Below are 22,168 nucleotides of genomic sequence, written 5' to 3'. Positions count from 1 at the left end.
GGACCAGAGACCTAAATCTCTCATCCAGATTCACCCAGTTCTTCACATAGCACTGGAACTTCTCTGCTTTCTCAACCTCACTGCCCTTATCAGACATAACTTATCTAAGTAGTAAGAGTCTCTAATGCTTACTGAGGACCTACTATGTGCAGTCCACACCTATTATCTTACTTAATCCTCACAGAGACAGATCCTATGGCTACCAGGGCCACCATTTACTGATGAGGCAGGAGGTTAGAAAATTAACCAAGTGTCCATAGTTAGAAAGGGACTGAAGACATCCAGACAGGAAGGTTCTCTCTTAGTGGCAATTTCCCACTGCCAGGTCTACATTAGATGTTCCGCCCCTCACTCCCAAGCCTGAAGCTCTCCTTCCAAAACCCCTGGGGTCCACTGTACTCCCACACAGGCCATAGGTCTGACCTCAGATGAGCCTGGTCACACTTTAAAACATCATTCAGTCATTAATAGTTGCTCCTGGGCAGTGATCAAGAAAAAACACTACCCTTCATGACCCCCAAATAAATGTACAGCTAATATATTTTCCTGAGAAATTGCTCAACATAGGCCTGATATCATCAAGTATTGAGACAGCGTGGGGTAGACAAGCTTTCCCTCCTTTCAACTCAACAGGTTCAGCCTCCCCCTCTATCCAATTCATTGTGAAGCCCACAGAGATATTCCCACAGCCCCTCAGCCACCCTCCCCATTGCTGCCTGCCACACCAGATCCTTCCAGCTGCCTTGGCTCCATTTTTCCCTTTCCATCCCAGAATCTTCTCCACTGCTTAAGTTTTTCCTCCCATAGCACTGGGACACTGGCAATTTTCATGACCCTGGAGGAACCAGAATATCACGCAGCCTGCCAACAAGGTGGGTGAGTAAGAAATGTCCAAAATCTTACCCTCCTGCAAAGCCCTTGAACCAACAAATCAATCCCTGTACATAAAAATTAGTTTAAGCTAGGAAATAGTTGCATTCACAGAGTACCTACAAAGATATCTATTACAGCATTGCCAGCAATAACAAAAAATTGAGAACAATCTAAAATTAACCACAATGGAGGATTGTAGGTATGATATGTACCTATTTGTGGAATACTATGCAGCTATTTAAAATAATGATTTGGATTAGTTGATTCTGTAACATAATAGTAAGTGAAAAAATATGCTTTCAAAGTTGAATATAATACCATTTAAAATCAGTATGTAGTGTCAAAAACATGCACAAAAAAGAACAGGACAGGAATTCATTGAAATGTTATAAGAGGTGTATCTGAGACTACCTTACCCAATGATTAACTTCAAGTCTCTGGGTTTATTCTTGGCTCTAGGATTTATATGAAAATCACTTAACTTCTCTATGCCTCTGTTTCCTTCACCTGTAAAATGGGGATAAAAATATACCTGCCTCATGAGGTTAATGTGAAGACTAATAGATGACAGAGAGTAGGTAGCTAGGCAGGTAGGTGGATGGATGGATAGATGGATGGATGGATGGATGGGTAGAGATGGATTGATCAATATAAAGTACTAATAGGAAAAGATGTGCACACTCCTATGTTCACAGCAACACTATTCACAATAGCCAAGTCATGGAATCAACCTAAATGCCCACTGACAGACAACTGGATAAAGAAATTATGGAATATGTACTCAATGGAGTACTACTCAGCTACTTGAAAAGATGAAATAGCACCTTTTGGGACAAAATGGAAGGAGCTTAGGGTGATTATGCTAAGTAAAATAAATCAGAATGTGAAAGATAGTTACCAAATGATTTCACTCATTTGTGGAATACAAATAACCAAAGAAAATAAACTGACAAAACACAACAAAAATAATCCTTAGACTCTGTGAACACTATAATGGCTACCAGAGAGGACAGTGGCACATGGAGGAAGGGATAGGAGAGGATCCATGACGAGATATTGACTCTGGGGATCTGGTGGGGGCTGAGTGACGCATGCACATATATGACGTGTGAAGTTGTACTCACAAAATCACATGGTTATATAAATGAGTGGTAAATCATTAGACAATGATAAAAAGAGAGAAAAAAAATGTGGACCAGAATGACCAAAAAAAAATGAGCTACTTTTTGGGGTAATAGGATAATGGAAGATGTTGTTAGTATTATTACTGTTGTTGTTGTTACTACTACTATTACTGCTTGTTTTTTGTTTTTTTTTAAAGTACTGCAATTATTTACTAATCAGACTCTCTCCCCTCTAGACTCTGAGCTCCTCAGGAAGAAGACTGTCCTGTCCGCACTGACCCTAAGCACAGGGCCTGGTGCAGAGTAGGTCCCCAGCCAGGACCACTGACTCATGGAGGCACACACGGCTTCCAGGCCCTCGGTCTGCCCGTGGTGAGCTGTGTGACCAAGAGCAGTTCACGTACTTCCATGGGCTTCCGTTTTCTCCTCTATAAAATGGAGGAGGGGTAAATAAGGTCCCTTTTTGTCCTGAAATCCTCTGATACTCCTCACTGGGGCCTCATTCAAAGCAGTTCTCTGCTTCCCACTCTTTCCGGAGATGATTTTCTGCAGCGAGGTGGGAGCAGATGGGGTGGGCGGGAGCTGCTGTGAGGTTCAGAGGAAGGGAGCGCTGCGGGGCCAGCCCGCTCTCTCCATCCTGGAGCCGCAGAGGCTGTGAGTCCCTGAGCCCGACCATCTCCACCAGGCTCAAGGGCACCATGGTTCCCATGCAGCACACACAGAAACAGAGTTCAGAAGGCCCTGGATAATGCTGGAGCTGGGTGTGGGGGAAATGTCAAGGAGAGGGAAAAGGGTTGGGAAGAGCTACTGGGAAGGTCCCCGCAGGTTCAAAGTCATGATCCTATTTCCAGTTGTCTAGATGGATTTGCCAAATTCTACAAGGGATCCTGGCACTGAGCGCTTCCAAAGTCCTTTTTGATTCGGAGAGTCCAGAGTCTCAAGCCTGTGTATCTCAGAATCAGAACAAACCTGGATGTGGGGGAAGAAGAGGAGGAAACATCTAGAGAGTAACAGCAGCAACAACCAGACCTGCCTTCTTCACTGAGAGCATACTCTGTGCCCAGCTCTGCCCTTCAGGCTTCATGATTATTTTCCCCCATTAATCAGCTCCACCGTTTTACAAAGTGGGGATTAAAGTTATCCTCATTTTACAGATGAGGGGTAGAGTCACAGAGCTTAAGACAGCTGCTCATTTGCATAGCTGCTGAAGTGGCAGAGCCAGGTTTTGACCACAGAACATGGGGTTGGGGGTTCCAGAGACCAAGCTCATGGTGGGGAGACAGACACAATGCAGAAGGCTGGAAAGAGCAGGAGGGGCATGAACTGGAGAACAAGTTCCACAGCAGAAGGAGGCAAGAGCCAGTTTCCTCTCATGGCCATGGTGGGGGGGCAGCTCCAGGCCCATCCAGGTCCTTTGGTGATGAAAGTACACCATCCACTAACCCTGAAAAGATCCCAGAAAACCACTAGTGCACCCACTTTACAGCTGAAAAAACTGAGGATGGGAGAGGAACTGAACTGGGCCAGGACTCATCACTATGGTTGGCAAAGTCAGAATTGGAACTCAGGGTATATAGCCCCAAGCACTTGCTGATCCAGGGAGCTATATATATTAGGTTAATGTTTTAGTCCATGGAATCAGCCAATAGGATTCAGAATAAGTCAGGACCGCTGACTTATTGGCACAGTGCTCATGATGGGTGTTTTTAGCATCCATCACCCCAGCCTTGGGCTTTCAAGGTACATTTGCTTTTGTACCGTGCCACTCCCTGGCAGGCCTGCCACCCACTGCAGGGCGACACAATTTGCACATGTCCTTAGCATGTTCATTGCGATGCCTTTCTTGTCCTGTCCCTTTCGCAAATTGAAGCACTGTGCACGCTGCCCTGGCACTGGGCACCTTGCCCAGTGTGGTCTTGCCAAGACCCGGTGCACATCTGGAGCTGGATGATAATGAAAATACACCCCAGGTACCTGATAAAATGATCCAGAGGGGAAGCAGTGACAACGCTGGACAAATACAATCCCATCATTACCTGCCCCCAGCCTCTGGGCAGCTTTAGACCCCAGCACTGGCTGTTCCATTTAGTGTAACAAGAAAGGAAAGTCAATTCAAACTGGGAATTTGGATGAAAATGTGGTCCACCCCATCCTTCCACCCACCAGCTCCCAGTCCACCTGCCCAAGCCTGGCATCTGCTGGGGGCTCACTTCGAATAACCAGTTCCTCGGTCTCTTTGGAGCATCACACAAAACTGAGTGCAGCCATATTTATTATTAATCCACCAAAGGAAAAAAAAAAAAGCAATCCTTAGAGGAAGGCTTGTCCCTAACAAAGCCCAGGGAACATGTCCCACCTGGGGCCAGGGAAGGGGGCAGAGACCACCTGAAACAGGGCCCTCTCTGGCACCAGTGAGGCCTGGGTCTGAAACATGGATGAGCTCTTGTGCCTGGGTTGTGATGGCTCTGGGGTATGAACAGCCCCAGGCCAGCTGGAACTCAGTTCTCTGCTTCAGGGGCCACTCTCATTGCCAAGTTGGCAGAGCTTTCCGGAAGCGATGTGATGGGCTCAGAATGAATTTAAGCCACGTGATCATCTCAATGCTTTTCACGGTGGGAGGGTCTGTGGTTGGCACTGGGATAAGGACAATTACTTAGCCAGATGGCAGGAAATGACATCATATCAGCATTGAGAAGGCCAGGCAGGGTCTGTCCTAAACAGGTCTTGCCCATACCTCCCAATCAGGTGGCAATTTCTAGGTGCAAGTTCCTTCAGGACCTAACATTGGGTAACCTTGAATCTATGTAAAGACACCATACCATCTTGTCCCACCTTGTCTAAGTGGGATGTCCCCACCCCACAATCCTTCAATATTGCCTCTTACTTGACCCCCAACCCCAGAGATGTGCCCTGAGCCTCCTTGGGTACCTTGTCACTCTCAGCCTTTGCAACTCTGCTGAGGGCTTAGCAATTGTACCTGCTTGCTGTGCCCCATGATGTCACACCAAAATTGACAACACCCAAGTAGGCGGGCAGGAGACACCTGGAGCCAGGCAAGAGAGAAACAGGAGGCACTTTGCTCGCAGAGTATCTGAGAAAGCAAGCCCTGCAAGGGACCTCAGAGACCACCCTGTCCAACCTCCTGGTAAGATGAGGAAGCAGCCCGGGTGGGACGGGCCACCTGCCTAAGGTTGTCCCCGAGGGCTGGGACTAGGAGATAGCTCTCTGGCCTCCAGCAGAGCCCTTTCTACCTATCACTTCTCCTGGTCTTCATGAGGGGGTGTGTCTACACACAGCACCCCACCCCCACACACACAGAGCCTGTTTCTTACTGATCTTCACCCAAGCCCCTAAATCCCAACAACCACATCTACAGGTGGGAGTGGAAGAGCTGTCACAGGTGGGTAGACCCCAGCATCACCCCCAGAGAAACCTGAGCTTGGCTGGAAAGAACAACTAGACACTTAGGAAGTAGTCAGAGCCCAAAAAGGCCAATAGTAGTCCCTGAAATGTGTTTCTAAGGCAGTGATCCATCTCAAACCCCCATCAGCCATGGTGGCTCATTCTGCTGTGATTCGGCCAGACTGTGTCTGAATCTTAAGAAGCAGATTAAAAACCCCTTCTCTGCTTGTGAGAGTCTCCTCACTGCAGCTGGGGGAGGGGTTAGGCCTACTGAGAATCCCTGCACCAGAGGGGATGCTGCCAATTTCACTTTCTCTAGTTTTCAGGAGAAGGGGATGCAGAGGTGGGGAGAGGTCATGCTATTTGGAAAGGCTGGGGCTTTGTTCTAAACTCAGCAGGGTTTGGTGACATGAAGAAAATGGAAGGAGAAGACAGAAATATTGGGTGAGGGGGAGGCGCTGGTCCTGACATGTCCTCTGCCCCAGCATATGTTTTAGTAAGAGACAGCTTTATTATCTCTCACCAACTTGCAACAGAAACCACCCAGGCAAGCAGGCTCTGGGGAGAGCAACACTAGGGGGTCCTTGTTGGCTTGATGGGCTGGAGCCAGAGCCCCAGAAACTGCTGTTAGCAGTCTGGCTTCCGCTCCATGATCTGGGAGCAGGTGGGGAGAGGGTGTCTCATCTTCAGTCCTATTTCCCATGGGTCCCTTGAAACCTCCTCTTGGTGTATGAGTGCTGGAGAGAACAGCTTTCAGAGCCATCGCCTGCCAGACACCGGAGCCAACACAGTCTGAGCAAACAGGTTGAGAAATGGGAGCTGCTAGCCTGAGACCAGGAAGCAAGGGGAGGGAGAGGGGTGGTCTGTTCACGCTTACCTTGACTGTCCCTGCAGGTGCAAAAGTGGAGATAACAATAGGCCCTCCCTCCTAGGATGCTGTGGATCTTAATAGGATCCTAATTATAAAGAGAAGGCACAGGTGACAGAAGCATTGTGTCTGAGGTTACAGAGCTAGCAGGTGGTATTGTTGGCATCTGGGCCTGGGATTTTATGAACCGAGATGTGGAGCTCTGAACCATGATGCCCTACCCCCTCCTGGTGGGTACCTTAACCTCAGCGATTTGTGTCCTCTTCCAGGCTGAGAGCTCTTAGAGGGCATGGACCATGTCCTACCCCAGACCCAGCATCTGAGAGCAGCTCAGGAGGGCTTCACCAATGGCAGCTGCTAATGGTGATGCTTCAGTTCAAGGCATGGGAAATGGTGATTAGATTCTGGCCAGGAGCTGCCTTAATGCATAGATGTCAACACAGTTACTGCGCTCTCTGGCTTCTGGGTCATCAAGAGGGTGAGCCATTCTAGACAGGATGGAAGAAATGCTCCAGGAAGGAAGTTAGGCATCCATGGCAAGGGCAGGAAGAGGTGGATGGCAGTAAACAGACAACAGGAGGAAAAATTCACTATACTTCTCAAGCAACTTGATAGCCAAGACTGTGTTCCCAGGGGTGGTCAATGCATATATGCTAAAAAAGTGACTGCCACTCCTCCACAGGCCCCAGAAGATTCCAGGACCTCTGACACCTACTCTAAGAGGGAGACAAACAGAAACATGGCTGCTGACTCCCTATCAGGTTGCATGTATGTCTGAGAAGCTTAATTGGGAGGTGTGATGTCTGTCGGGACCATTCCACTGTCATGTGGGGTTTGCCAGCCAAGACTAGGACACCTGCTCCTGCTAACTCAAGTGGGAATGAGTCAGGAAAATCCAACTCGCTCCAGCATCCTTGAAGTCCTGGACAAGAATCAAGGACTTAAGGTAAGACAACATTTTCATCTTTTCTTTCAGGTAAAGAACATTTTGACTGCAAAATCAATATGGTGACTTGCTGCTGTTAAAACAGTTAACAAAAATTTAGGCGACATTAAAGAGAGGGTCAAGGGACCCTCACTAGCCAAGACAATCTCAAAAAAGAGTAACAATGTTGGAGGTCTTTGAGATCATACCAATTTCAAAACTTCCTACAAAGCTACAGTAATCAAAACTGTGTGGTGCTGACATAAGGGCAGTGAAACAGAACAGAGAGGCCAGACATAAAGCCCAGTGTGTGGTCAAATGATTTTCAACAAGGGTGCCAAAACTATTCCATGGATAAAGTCTTTTCCACAAATGATGCTGGGAAAACTGGAAATTTACATGTGAAAGAATGAATATGGACCCTTACTTCACATCACACACAAAAGTGAATTCAAAATGGGTGAGTGAACTAGATTTAAGAGTAAAACAATAACACTCTTAGAAGAAAACATGGGACAGACGCTTAATGACATTTGGCCATGAATTCTTGGATATGATACCAAAAGCAATAGTAAAAAACAAAAAATTAGATAAACTGTTTATAAATAAGACAAACTTTTGTGCATCAACATGTGTTATCAACAGAGTGAGAAGTCAACAAATGGAATAGGAGAAATTATTTGTAAATCATGTAACTGATAAGGAGCGAATACCCAGGAATATCCACTGTATAGATGCTTACAACTGAACAACAACAAAATACCCTATTTTAAAAGGGGCAAGGAACTTTGAATGGACATTTTCCTAAGAGAACATACAAATGACCATGAAGAAAAGCACATGAAGAAATGCTCAACATCATTAAGGAAATGCAAATCAAAACTACTATGACCGGGCCTCCCCTGGTGGCGCAGGTGATTGAGCGCCGTGCTGTGAAGTTGTCTGCAGCCTCTGCAGTGCCAGTTCAATCCTGGCCAGCCAGCGAGGGTCCCACATGGTGAGCAGACCTCTCCTGTCTCGCCAGCTGCTCCCCTCAGCAGTGTATTTCGTCAGTCTGCTTGTTCTGTTCCCCGCTCTGTCTCTGGTGGATCTTCTCGCCCTCCCACGCATCTGGCCTGTACCCTGGTTCTTGTATAAATAAATAAATAAATCTTTAAAAAAAAAAACAAAACTACTATGACCTACTACCTCACACCCATTAAGTCAGAAATATCAAGTATTGTTGAGTACGTAGAGAAACTGGAATCTTTGTGCCTTGCTGGGGGTATGTAAAATGAAACAACTGCTTTTGGAGGACAGTATGGCAGTTCCTTGAAAAATTAAACATAGAATTACCAGAGGATCCAGTAACTCTGCTCTTGGGTATGTACCCAAAAGAATGGAAAGCAGGGCTTTGAATGGATATTTGCACACCATTGTTCACAGTAGCATTAACCATAATAGTGAGAAGGTGGGAACAACCCAAATTTTCATCAACAGATGAATGGATAAATAAAATGATACAGACATACAATCCAGCCTAAAGAATTAAAATTCTGACATCTGCTACAACATGGATGAACCTTGAAGACATGATACTAAGTGAAATCAGTCAGGCACAAAACGGCAAACACTGGATGATTCCACTTACTCGAGGTTCTTAAAGTAGCCAAATTTGAAGACACAGAAGTAGAGGACAGCAGGGACTTCAGGGAACAGGAATAGGAGTTATTTTTTAATAGGTAGAGAGTTTTGCTTGGGAAAGATGAAAAACTTCTGATCATGGATGGGGGTGACGGTATATGTGAATTTACTTAATGCCCCTGAATGACTCATCCAGAAATGGTTAAGATGATAAAATTTGTTACGTATATTTTACCACAATAATAAAAGAAAGCAGGGGGATGGAGTCAGGGAGGCCCCCATACTTGACTCTGATCAGCCCCCATGTGGAACAGAGGGTTCTAGCCTAGGAGGTTACGTTCTTGAGGGTAAACGACAAACCAGACCTACTCGGGAAGGCAGACTGGAGAAGAGAGACTAAGAGAGGGCCATGACCCTGAACAGAGGGAAGTGTGTCTGCAGAGAGCTGTGGGGCTCACGTAAAATCATGCATGTGCCGTGGGGTGGGGTGGGGAGGGGCAGACTGGGATACATAAGCAGACATCTTGGGGAGATCTATAGGGTTTAATTTGGGGGAGATCTACAGGATTTAATTTCAGGAAGACCTTTCTGACAATTTAGGAGTGGAATGGGTGGCCCTGGGAGTGGGGAACTGGCCACCATTCCAGACAGGCTGGATTCAAACCAAAGCACTAAAGAAGCAACCACATGGCTGCAGTGGAAGGGCTTCCTGTGACCCAAGGAAATTGGCCCAACCACCACCTTAGCCCCTAGCCACAATCCTACAGACTCTGGTCTCTGAGGTGCAAGCTAACTGCCCTTGATCTTGCCCTGCCAAAGAGGCAGGCAGAAAGCACATTCCAGAAGAACAGGGAGACTCATATTCTAGTCCCATCAGCCAATGGCTATTTGATCTCAGATGAGTCACCACTTCCCTGGACTTCAGTGTTTGCCTGTGTAACTAATACCTGCCTGCTCTCCCTCACCTTCCCACCCCAGAGGTAGGGTGAGGATGAAATGCAGCAAGGACTGGTAAAGAAAAAAACCCAGACATCTTACCACCCGTCCTCCCCTCCCTTCTGATCTCTGCTTTCTGGTGCATTTCCCAGGGTGCTGGGGTGGGGGGGGGGGGCAGAGCAGGCTTATATAATGCTGTGTGATTATTTTAATATGTGCTAATACAGGATATGCTCAGGGCTTTGTTGTCCCTCCATCATGCCCCTTGCACACCCCATCTCCTTGAGCCCCCACAGCACCCAAGCTTGCTATTGGGACAGCCGCGAGGATGAGATGGGGTCCCACTGAGCCCATGCCACCAGGAAGACCCTAGAGGCGATGACAAAACTGCCCAGAACCAGACAGAGATCTGGTGAGTCCTGCCTAGGCAGGCAAAGCAGCCTTGGCACTGACCTCTGGGCATGTCCATGGGGTTGAAGCTGGCCAGAAGGTCTCGGCACCACTGGCGATCACCTTCCACCTTGCTCAGCCAGTTGTTGCAGTTGAAGTAGTATCGGAGATGAGGCCGCTTCATGTCGGTCACGATCACACTGTCCAGGTACCAGCTGGCATTCAAGCCCGTGTTGTCATGTTCAATCCTGGGGCAGAAGCAGATGCCCAGACCGTCACTGACAGAATAGACGATGCCCCTTCCACACTGGAATGCCCAAGTGTTTATGCCAAGAAGGTCAATGATTTATTGTTGCTGCTGTTGTTAGAGGTACCTCTCAAACCTTAGTTTTCTCATCTATGAAATGGGGATACTTTGCAAGGTGGGTGTGCCCATGAATGAATGTGATTTGTGGCTTTGCCTGCAAGGAAATATCACCTTCCATAGAAAATCTAGGATCGGGGTCTCCCTGGTGGTGCAGCAGGTTGAGCACAGCACTGTGAGGCTGTCCAAAGACTCTGCAGTGTGGGTTCGATTCTCGGCTGGCCAGGGAGATTCCCACATGGCCCAGCAGACCTCTCCTGCCTTGCCCGCTGTTCCCCTCAGCAGTACTTTCAGTCTGTCTGCCTGTTCTGCTCCCTGCTCAGTCTCTGGTGAATCCTATCACCCTCCCGCACCTCTGGCCTGTACCCCAGCTATTGTATAAATTAAAAATAAATAAATAAATAAATCTCTTTTAAAAAAAAAGAATATTCATTTATTGTTTAAAAAAAAAAGAAAAGAAAGAAAAAAAAAAGAAAATCTTGGTTTACCAAGGCTCACAAGGGGACCATCTTGAGCTTCCCCGGTCTCACTGACTCCCAGACCTCCCAAACACTCTCCTTAGTTCCACCACCCAGAGGCTCCCTCCCCCATGCCCACCTAGACTGGTAGTGTCCCATGGAAATGTCACATGAGCTGTATGTATAAGCTACACATTTCATTGTAGATTTTAGAGAAGTTACATTTTAAAAGAAGCAAAGGACCTGGCAAAATTAATTTTAACAATGTACTCCATTTGATCTATTTGTCATTTCAACATACATCCATGTAAAAATTTGTTAACAAGATATTTCAGTCTTTTACTTAGACCATGTGTTCGGAACTCTTGCATATCCTCATCCATTAGCATACCCCAATAGGAATCAGCCTCGCTACAAGTGCCCGTGGCTGTGTGGGGTTACTGCATTTGGGCAGCATAAATCCAGACCCTTCAAATTCTGCCCTCAAATCTTCTCCCCTTTCCTATGGTTCCCTCATCCTTGATAGTCCCAGTTTCTTCTCTAAGATCAGTTTCTTTTTCAGAACTTGACAGCCTCAGACAGCCTCACCTTGCACCTAGCATCTCATCCCATTGCAGTGAGGCCTTAAATGGACAACCACAGTACCAGACAAGCACATAGTCCCAGCAGATGTGGGGCACAGATACAGGCAAGGATCACGCCTGTGCCTGCATAGAAGAGGTACCTTGGCTGGTTGGCTGCCATTCTTTACACACGAGCCCACTTCCTGACTCTCCCCAGCAAAAGCCTGTAACCCCAACACCCCACGCTACCAGTGCTAGCAACTCATAGGCCTCCTGTTTCCCCAGAACAGAGAGAGTTCATAATCCTGCATCTCCTCGCAGGGGAAGAAAGTCAGGGCTGAGCTAAGGCTGTGTTTGACTCACGTCAAGGCCTTCATCTGGATACAATCAGATACTCTTGTCATTCTGACAAATGGGCATAAACTTGAATGCGGGTGGGTAGCAGGAGAAAAAGGAGCACTTGAAGCTTCTTCCTCAGCTACCAGCTGATCTGTTATCCCTACCCAGTCATTCTTCGCCCTCCCCCAGAGAGAGCAAAGGCATCCTACCAGGTCCCCTGGCATCTGCTGTGTGCCAGTTACTTCTATAATCTCATACTCATTGGTCCTCACTAACCTAGGAGCTTGGCACCATTATTACATATGGGGAAACTGAGACTCAGAAAGGGAAACTGTCCCACAGTGAATAAATGGCTGAACAGAAATTTGAACCAAGACAATCTCAAAGTCTACCAACTACTGTGCCAGTGTCAGTCAGAGTATTTTTCCCACATTTGTGAAAAATTTTCCCAAACTGTCTTAACCCAAAGAAGTAAATCTCTAATGGACAAATTTAGGGCACTGACTCAGGGTGGGAGGAAAAGATATGGGTTTTGGTAACTTCTCCAGGGACACCACATGCATGATCATCACTTAGAAGGTATAGATGAAGTCAGTTCCTCACCTACTTGCCTTAATGCCCTCCCCCACCATAGCCCAAGCAGAGGCCAGATTATCACCTGATTTTGTAGATGAGGCCCACATTGTTGGTTCTCACCCGGAACACGTCCACGTTGGCCTTCTCAAAGGCAGACTCGCTCCTGCAATGAAGGTGTGCGCCCAGTTAACACAGATCAGCATTTGGCGCACAGGCCCAGGAGGAGAGCCAAGGGCTGGCAGCCTCCTTCTTCCTCCATCGTCCCACTGGGAAGTGCCACGAGCAACCAACCCCATTTTGAGATTCCTTTCTGATGTGGTTTGGGAGAAGGAGGGCCAGGACCGTCAGTATTCACCCGTGTCTCACACCCATGTGATGCCTACATGTGTCTCTATGGAAGGAAATAGTCACCCCATTTCACACACAAGGAAACTGCTGGTTGGTAGTAGAATTGGGACCAGAACCTGACTTGTCAAAGACCTGACCCAGTGCCCCATGGTTGCTCTGGGTTGGGACCATGGAGGAAGAAATCATGCCCAGTGCTTTCGGGCCTGCAGGCCTCCTGGCCTCTCCTCCTCTCCTGCTGTTCTTGCTGGGAAGAATGGCAATGGCAGCCCCAAGCAGGTAGAGGTCTTGGGTGTTGGAGTGTGGTCCTGCCATTCCAGTAAGAAGGAAGCACTCAGCCCAAGCCAACAATCGAGGGAGGGGGTGGTGAGGGAGCCCATGTGGTTGCTTCTTTAGTGCGAGCAGACCGTGCGAGCAGCAAGTACAGCTGAGGCATTATGCAGTGTGGCATGTCCCCACCCGAGAGCGTCCTACATTCAATCAGCTTGGACATGGCAGAGCAGGAGCATCCTCGCGGAGTCCTCCGGAGTAGAAGCTGGAATCCCCCGTGGACATCTGCTGTCCTCTGTGCAGCTGGACCCTTCCGTGGGAGCCCAGGCCGCTGGCTGCTCTTCCTGATGCTACAGAGAAGCCCGGGAGGGGCTGAGGGCCGTCGCCCTCCCTCCGTGTGCCCAGCCATGCGCTTAGCACCAGCACATGCATGGGGAAGGAAAAGCTTGGAGGACATTCCTATCTATTGGCCATCAGGCTGCCCCAAAGTAAAGAGCAGGCGAGAGGTCTTCTCCTCAACGGGTTCAGACTCTCAGCAGCAGAAAGTGTCCAAGTTTCTAGAGAGTCACTTTGTCAAATGGCCAGTCCTGGGAGCAAGTTTCCTTAAGATGGGCAAAACAGAAGACAGGGCTGGGGGGCATCCTAAAGGGGTGCAGAGCACAGGAAAGTGGGTGAAAGTACTCGCCTGGCACTTTGTAGGGGGAGGAGGCCCCGAAGGTGCAATCAGGGCACAGAGGTGAGGAGGAGATATTGGGAGAAACTCCTGGGTGTTGTGGAGTGAAAGGGTCCCCTCTTGGCTGGCTGCATATACCTGAGGCTCAGGGGGTGCAGCCCCCCAAGGAAGCCAGGGGTGAGACAACGCATGGTACACGGTCACTGTACCATTGGCTTGATAAAGATGGCTAATGTTTCATTTTAAACAATATGGAAATATTGAACGTTTCCACATTTAAAAAAATTCAGTCTCATGAGAAAGAACAAGGGGAGGCTCTGCTGTGGCTCATCCAGACAATAGAATATTATTCTGCAGTAAAAGCAAGTGAGCCCTCGAGCCAGGAAAGGACATGGGGAAACTTAATGCATATTGAGAAGTGCAAGGAGCCAATCAGCAAGGGCCATTATATGACTCCAACTCTGTGACATTCTGGAAAAGGTCAGTGGTGACCAGGGCTTAGTGTGGGGAGGGGTAAATGGTAACAGCACAGAGCACTTTCAGGACAAGCAACTCCTCTGTATGAGACTGTGATGGTGGACACACGCCATTATCCATCTGTCAAAACCCATAGGGGATATCCAGCCAAGAGTGAACCCTGATGTAAGCTATGGATTTTAGTTAATAATAAGCTATCAGGGGCCTCCCCGGTGGCGCAGCGGTTGAGCGCTGGGTTGCGAAGCTTCCCGCAGCCTCTGCAGCACCGGTTCGATCCCCGGCTGCTCCCCGGCCACCAGAGGAGGGTCCCACATGGCGCGCAGACCTCTCCTGCCGCCCGCTGCTCCCCTCAGCAGTGTACTTCGGTCCTTCTGCCTGCTCTGCTCCCCGCTCTGGCTCTGGTGAATTCTCTCACCCTCTGGCACTTCTGTCTATACCCAGTGCTTGTATAAATAAATAAATAAATAAATAAAATCTTTTAAAAAATAATAAGCTATCAATATTGGTTCGACAATTGGAGCAAATGTATTAGACTAATACAAGTTGTTAATAATGGGGAATGGGCAGAGGAGAATATCATCTTTGGGTTCTGAAAGAAGAGCAAGGAAAAGGGAGAAGTAAATCTTCCTTCCTGGAAAGGATGAAAAGCAACACACCTCTTGCTCTGTTTCAGAGTCAAAGCTGTAGGAATGACTTGTAAACATCAGTTCTGTGCATCAGAGTGCATGCACAGGAAACAAAGAGAGGAATAAGAGCTGCTTTCTGTTTCAATAGCTGAGAAAAGGAAATTGATTTTTAGAGTAAATACACAATGGTCTCTACAGCAAATAAATAACCCAGGAAACAGCTACCCTGGAAAGCTATCAATGGAATATTACACGACCATTAAAAATCTTGTTATAAAAGAATAATGAAACAGAAGCATGTTTATGATGTAGGTTTAAGAGTAAAAGTAGGGTACCAAAAGAGTAAAAGCAGGTTACAAATAGAACATAAAACAGAACAAATAAATGAAACGGGATAAAAACTTCATTGAAAAGAGAAAAAGAGTGGAGTATATGTCCTGTCTTATTTTTTGGTTTTCCGAAGGGAACGCATCTTGTTTTGTAATTAAGATAAAAGCACAATCCCCTGTCTCAGTGGCACCCCCGTTCCATCCAGCCGGTAGCTGCCTACAGCAAATTCATTGGAAATAATTTGAAGATTGCATGAAATTGGGATAATACCAATGCAGGTGAGCAGGGGAAGAGGAGGGTGATTTGATAGCAGAGGACAGAGGGTCTCTGGTCAAAAGACGTATTGGAAATGCAGACTTCACACTCCCCTGCAGAGATCACAGCTTCACTGAGGCTCCTGGTCAATCCCTAAGAAAGGCTACTGCAGTGCCCAACCCCCTGCCCAGGCCCGCCTTCAGCAGGGACCCCACCCAGGAGAGCCCTTCCAGGCTGCAGATTTAGCCACCACCCAGGTCCAGAGCCAGCTGGCTAAAGAGACAAAGATTCTCCGACACTCTCAGAAGGTGCATTCTCAACAGGAGAAGCGGGTTCCAGGAGATACATGAGATCCCATCCTTTTGCCATATTCTGAACATATGACCCAATGTTGGGGGTGGTTCTGGGTCAGGGAGAAAAGAACCCAGAGAGTGGGGGGCTTCCTCGGGGAGCCACAGCTGTGGCAGCCTGAACTATTCGTGAATGGTATACACAAAAGTACTTTGCAGTGTGTAGTGTGTCCGTGTGTATATGTGAATCAAAAAAAAAAAACAACAACAACACTAATCTGGATGCAGATAACCCATGGGTTTGCATTTGGGGTGACACAGTGTGGAAGGACGGAAGAGCAAGGAAGGATGAGACGAGATTTGGAGGCCTGTGGGCATTCTGGCCTGGGTGGTGGGGGAGAGGGCCGGCTAAGCTAACTGCATCGAAATCTCTCTGAACACTGTAACCTCCACTGCCACATGTATTATTCTGACAACCTGGGGTTCCTTGGAAAGCTACACTCCCCTCCCAGACTAAGGTCTTAAATGAGGAGGATTTTATAGACATGTTCTGGGTTCTTGTAGCGGCCAAGTTCTGGTTTCCTCCTTCTCCACTTATCTGCCCTCCACCGTGAGATGACTGACGCTCGACCTTTTCGTAAGTAGAGCCTCCACTGATCAGCTTTCAGGAGAGGCCTTCTACACTCTGGTCCTCCCCTGCCTCTGCAGCCTTCTCCTCTCTGCCCCCCAGGCTGTCCTGACCTCCCAGCCAGCAGGTCCCTTCCCAGCCCATAGGCCTGAGCAGCCTCTTGCTGCCTCTGTGATTTTCAAGCTTTCCCCTTGGGCTAAGCTAACCCTTTTTATAGCCCTCTCTTCTCTGAGCCTTGTTTCACACAAGGCCCAAATTACCTGTCCATCCCAGTAAAGTCTTGCCCTAGCCACCCGCATACCAAACTTACTGCTTGCAAACAACTGGGATGGAAGCCAGAGGCAGGAAGCCAGCCCCTCCTCACCCTCCTGCTCCACCTAGCAAGCCCTACCTGTCACCTCTCCAGCCTCTCCAGGATGTCAGCTGATGCTGCAAGCCTTCCCCCCACCCCAAAGCCCAGCCCCACCATGGGCTCGCGCACAGAGCTCCCCACCAGTCAGACTAGGGTCCTAGCTAACCTGTGCCCTTGTGGAGTATGACACAGTTATGGGAGAAACCCCCGCCCCAGCAGCTGACCCTCATAGTTGATGGGGTGTGGATTCACACATGGGGGGCGGGCCTGGGGCTGCTGGTGGCCACATGTGGGTCCCCACCCTGAAGTTCCCTTGTGCCTCGGGCTCTCTATCAGGCTGCAACCTCTCCTTCCCATTGAGAAGGAAACTGGATCTCACACGCCCGGGGCCAGGCCCAGTGACAAACCTTCACACCCGGTAATAAGAGGGCCTCTGGGGCCCTCCTGTGAGGATGTTTTGGCAAATGAAGAGGGTGAAGGGGAATCGTGTGAAGATACCAGGTGTGTGCAATAGGAAAGCGTGAGAAAAGGGTGAAAGGATATGATGCTGCTTCTGCTTTAGGAAGTCAGACTGGGGACTCCAGAAACCAGCTTGGCCATCACCCCTGAGTCTACTGGCTTCTCCCTAAAGGGGTGGTTGTGGGGAGCACTCATGGCAAAAAGGATGGGCATTTCATGTATGCGCGTTACCGTGCCCACATCACGGGAGCAAAAGACATCTGCAAGTGGTCACTCCGCAGTGCAAGCAGTGCGAGAAGGCGGGTACCCTGTTCTGCAGAAATGGACAAAACAGGGTGTTATGCTGCCTGGATGCCACAGCTCAAATTCTAGGTGTACCCCTTATCCGGGCCCAGCAGGGGTGCTAAGCACAAAGTTTGGGGGGCGCTCCTAGCCTGAGGACCCCACCCATCTATAACCTCCCCTGCCACCTCTGGAAGTGTTCAGCCCCCAAGCCCCAGGAGGCTGTCAAGGGGGTCCCCCATGTCCCTTCTGGGGCCACAGGGCCATGAGCTGGAAGAAAATATCTCGATAAAAACCTGGGGGTTAAGCACCACCTTTCCTATCCCAAAGCTCCAGGACTCAGAGCTCCCTGCCCCTCCCCTCCAGGCCTCGTGTTCCTCTTATAGTAGTTGGAAGACATAGATTTTGTGGTTTTCAAGTTTTTCTTGGCTGAGAAACTCTTGACCTCAAATAGTCAAATCTAACTCAGAAAATTCAGTGGGTGAGACCACTGTTAAGTTGAGCTGTTCAGGGGAAAGGAATGGTGGAGGCTCGGTGGGCCCAGAACCAGTGGATCAGCCCCCAGCTCCATGCAGTGTAGACTAAAGACCAGCTGCCTGGTCCACCCTCCAGCCTCCAGACAACTCTGGGATTCTGAGGTCCGCGGAACTGTTCTCCTGTTCTGCTGTGAAACTCTGTGTGCACGGAGTCGAGGAGGGTCACAAAGAGAGCGCCCCAGTCTCAACAGGTTACAATGAAATGGGGGCACAGGTGTACCACACACACACACACACACACACACTCACAGATACACAAACGCACACACAGGAATGCCTTTGACTGATGCACAGGCGATTTTCAGCAGAAAGGTGTAAGATAGTGCTGGTCCCTGGCTGGGATGATGGGGCACAGCATTTTCCACTTCTGGCTCCCTCACATGCATCATATTGTTTCTTCACCCCAATGCCTGACTTCGGCAAAAAGGGAATTACCACTTTCCGATGGTCCATGAGGAAGCCAAGGCCTGGGAGGCAAGATCGCCTACACCACATGGCACCTAAAGTGTAAAGCTGGACCTAGCCCAGGTTTCCTGTCCTGCACACACTGGGGAAATGTGAGTGGCATTACTAGCCACAAAAATCAAGACAGGAACTTAGGGAAGTTGGTAGATACTCACTGGAGAGGGCCACGTCTGTCATTAGCAAGGCCCCTTACTACTTAATAGACGTGTGGTCACATATGCCTTCTCCCCTGGGTTCCAGAATTGTATCAGCCTGACTAATAGCCCCTGATCCATCCAGGCCAAATGGGTACTCACTTGCTGGTAAGATGGAGCTTGGGAGAGAGTCCATTCTCTCCGAAAATGGTGATGAAGACATTGGCATCTGTCCCTGCACCACGCACATCTCCCGTGGCTGTGACCACCTCGTACACTGGAGGAGGAGAGGAAAAGACACTGCAGACTCAGAAGGAAACCTGGAGTCCTGCATGGGCATGGAGAAGTCAGAGCAGGATCCTGCAGCCCTCCAGAGGCTGTCCAGCCCCAGAGGACTCTGTGAACCCCTGTGACAACTGACCAGGCTCTAAGCCAGCATGAGACTCCCCACAAGTCCTGCCATAAGACCAGTATCTCCCACTAAACTGCATCCTCATTTTACAGGTGAGGGAGCTGAAGGCAGGGGGACAGTCCTGGACACACACTGGTGCAGAGAGGCTGAAGTTGAAAAGATGACAACACTAAGTGTGAGCAAGAATGTACGGCTACTCCTGTGCACTGCCAATAAGAGTGCAAATTAGAACCAGCACAGTTAGCCAAACATACGCCAATAATTCTACTTCCAGTTATACATCCAAGATAAATGAGTACATACAAGATTTGTAGCAGCTTTATTCAAAATAGCTACAAGCTGGCAATAACCCAAATGTCCATCAGCAATCGAATGGTTGAATAAAAGCTGATGCATTTATAAAATGCAATAGTACAGATTGAAAAAGACAAACTAGATAATGTGTCACAACATGGGTAAATGTCTCGGATGTGCTGTTGAAAGATAAGCTACACACACACCAAAGCCGATTCTACCATTACTGGCTATGGGATTTCAACCAAATTTGTTACGGGGCCCCAATTTTTTTATCTCCCTTAACCTCCCTATCTCCATGATGATGTAGGAATAATTTCTTCCTTGAAGGATTATGACCATGATTAAATCAAACAAAATAAGGTTTTATTTTATTTGACTCAGTGTTTGACTCAGTGTTTCCACATGCCGTATGACTCCATTTATACAAGTTCAAGAACAGAAAATCCTGATCTGTGGTACTAGAATCAGGAGAACTATTACCTCTGGGAAGGAGAGAGGAGGAGTTTTCTAGAGGCTGGAAATGTGTCCTGATCTGAATGGTTACTCAGCACACACGTGTGAAATATTACCACAGTGAACCTGTATGAGTTCTCTCTCTCTCTCTCTCTCCATACATACATGTATTGTATACACACACATATATGTAATATTTCTTCTATTTAAAAATTTTAATTAAAAATCTCAATTAAGGGCCTCCCCGGTGGCGCAGCGGTTGAGCGCTGGGTTGCGAAGCTGCCCGCAGCCTCTGCAGCACCGGTTCGATCCCCGGCTGCTCCCCGGCCACCGGAGGAGGGTCCCACATGGCGCGCAGACCTCTCCTGCCGCCCGCTGCTCCCCTCAGCAGTGTCCTTCGGTCCTTCTGCCTGCTCTGCTCCCCGCTCTGGCTCTGGTGAATTCTCTCACCCTCCCACGCTTCTGACTGTACCCAATGCTTGTATAAATAATAAATAAATAAATAAATCTTTAAAAAAAAAAATCTCAATTAAGATGATTGAAGAATAATCTTGTGGGAAACACAAAATTTTCTTTGACCCCAGAAGGGAGGGCCCCAATAATGAAGTTCCATGGCCAGCACAAAGACCTGTCAACCACAACATAAGGGTGTTTCTAGCACAGAACCAGGCAAATGGGAGTTGATCATGAAAGAACACCCAGCTTAGTGAATGAAGCCATCACTGACATGAATGTGGATTATGGAACTAAGCTCACCTGAATTTAGATGCCAATTGTACCATTACTGGCTATGTGATTTCAACCAAACTTGTTATGGGGCCCCAATTTTCTTATCTCCCTTAATTTCCCTATTTCCATGATAACGTAGGGATAATTTCTTCCTTGAAGGATTATGACCGTGATTAAATGAAATAAAATAAAGTTTTCTTTTATCTGACTCAGTGTTTGACTCAGTGTTTCCACATTTTTGACTCAGTGGACTATTGACTCAGTGTTTTCACATCTAGGAATTTATCTTATAGACATTCTTCCACAGTTGCATGAAAGATATGCATTCTATACGTGGTCAACTGTCATCATTACAGTCATCAACACAACCTTCACCACACCAGCATCATCTCTACTGTCATCATCACCATCATCACCATCACCATCACCACAGCACCATCCCCATGCTCTGCAAGGTCCAACTGCTTTCCCCACAAGGGAGCATCTCCTTGCAAAGCCCCAGGCCCCCATCTCCATCAGCCACAGTGGGTAGTGGCCCTTCAACCCCCACAGGAACTGTGATGAGATCAGGCCTCCTCCCTCCCAACTCAAGGGGGTAGGACTGTGGGTAAGATATAGGCAACTCAGCCCTGTGGAGACCAGGCTGAGAAATGGCCCAGCCTAGAGAGTGAGAGCACTGCAGTTCTAGGCTATTCTGTGCCACCAAGACTTTGTGACTATGGCTAAGTTGCGTTCTCTGTACAGCAGGGTGCAGCGCATCATGCCTGGCCTGTTTACTCCAAGAGGTTGGAGCACAGATGCAGTAGGATAACTTGAGAAAGGGATTGGAGCATAAAACTCCTCCCTCAAAAAAGGGGCAACTTGGGGCCTCCCTGGTGGCACAGGGGTTGGTTAAAGACAGCACTATCAAGCTATTGCCAGCCCCTGCAGCACGAGTTCGATCCCCGGCAGGCGAGGGAGCAATCCACATGGTGCAACAGACCTCTCATGCCTCGCCTGCGTTCCCCTCAGCAGTGTATTTCAGTAGATCCACCTGTTCTGTTCCCCACTCTGTCTTTGGTGAATCCTCTCAACCCAGCACTTCTGGCTTATATGTATGCATAAGTTCTTGTATGCATAAGTAAATAAATCTTTAAAAAAGGCGGGGGAGGGGGACAAGTCCCTGCACACTCAACCCCTCCCCGCGCCACAGGCGGGGACACACACCTCTGGCCTTGTAGTACTCGTGTTCCAGTTCCTCCTCGTCATCTTCTGAGGTGTAGTTCAGCAGCTCCTCCTCATACAGGGCTAGGAAATCAATGTCTTTCTTTCTCCTCTTTTTCTTCTGGGGCATCATTTTGCCGGAACCCCTTTCCCAACACTCACTGGCTCACAAAGTCACCTCTTAACACCTCCCTGGACCTGTGATCTCTTTCCCAGAGCGCCCAGGTCTAGCTGAGCCAGAGCCCACACTTAAGAGCTTGGTGCCCACAGTCTTCCCTGGCCTGTCTGGCCCCTGAGCAGAACCTCGGGGCCCTAGCCCTGCCCTCCAGTCCCTGGGGCCCCTCTCTGCCACCTCCTTGCTGTCCACCTCCTCCTGCTCCTGGGGTTTCTCCTCAGACCTCATCACTTATTCATGGGGACTGAAGCAGGCTGTCCTCCTCCCCCGCAACCCCCTCTCCTCCCTTCCTGGGGAGTCAGGTGACATGCAGCCCTTGGCATCTATTTCCCATCT

The 22,168-nt window shown here is 48.5% G+C and overlaps 1 protein-coding gene across 1 annotated transcript in view; it reads right to left on the bottom strand.

The window, feature by feature from the left end:
- The window catches only part of LOXHD1 (lipoxygenase homology PLAT domains 1), a 126,750-nt gene extending 104,960 nt beyond the window's left edge, over positions 1-21,790 (bottom strand). Inside the window, exons 1-4 of the mRNA XM_037508574.2 lie at positions 21,661-21,790; positions 18,726-18,840; positions 12,524-12,604; positions 10,205-10,389 (exon numbers count right to left, since the gene is read on the bottom strand). Of these exons, the coding sequence (XP_037364471.1) occupies positions 10,205-10,389; positions 12,524-12,604; positions 18,726-18,840; positions 21,661-21,790 (511 nt within the window). The remainder of the gene's footprint in view (positions 1-10,204; positions 10,390-12,523; positions 12,605-18,725; positions 18,841-21,660) is intronic.
- Positions 21,791-22,168: the final 378 nt, after the last annotated feature.

The sequence above is a fragment of the Talpa occidentalis genome, unplaced genomic scaffold (genome assembly GCF_014898055.3).
Source record: "Talpa occidentalis isolate TD23 unplaced genomic scaffold, MPIMG_talOcc4v2.1 talOcc4.13, whole genome shotgun sequence".
In the NCBI taxonomy this organism is placed as follows: domain Eukaryota; kingdom Metazoa; phylum Chordata; class Mammalia; order Eulipotyphla; family Talpidae; genus Talpa; species Talpa occidentalis.
This window is presented reverse-complemented; position numbering and strand designations above follow the sequence as displayed.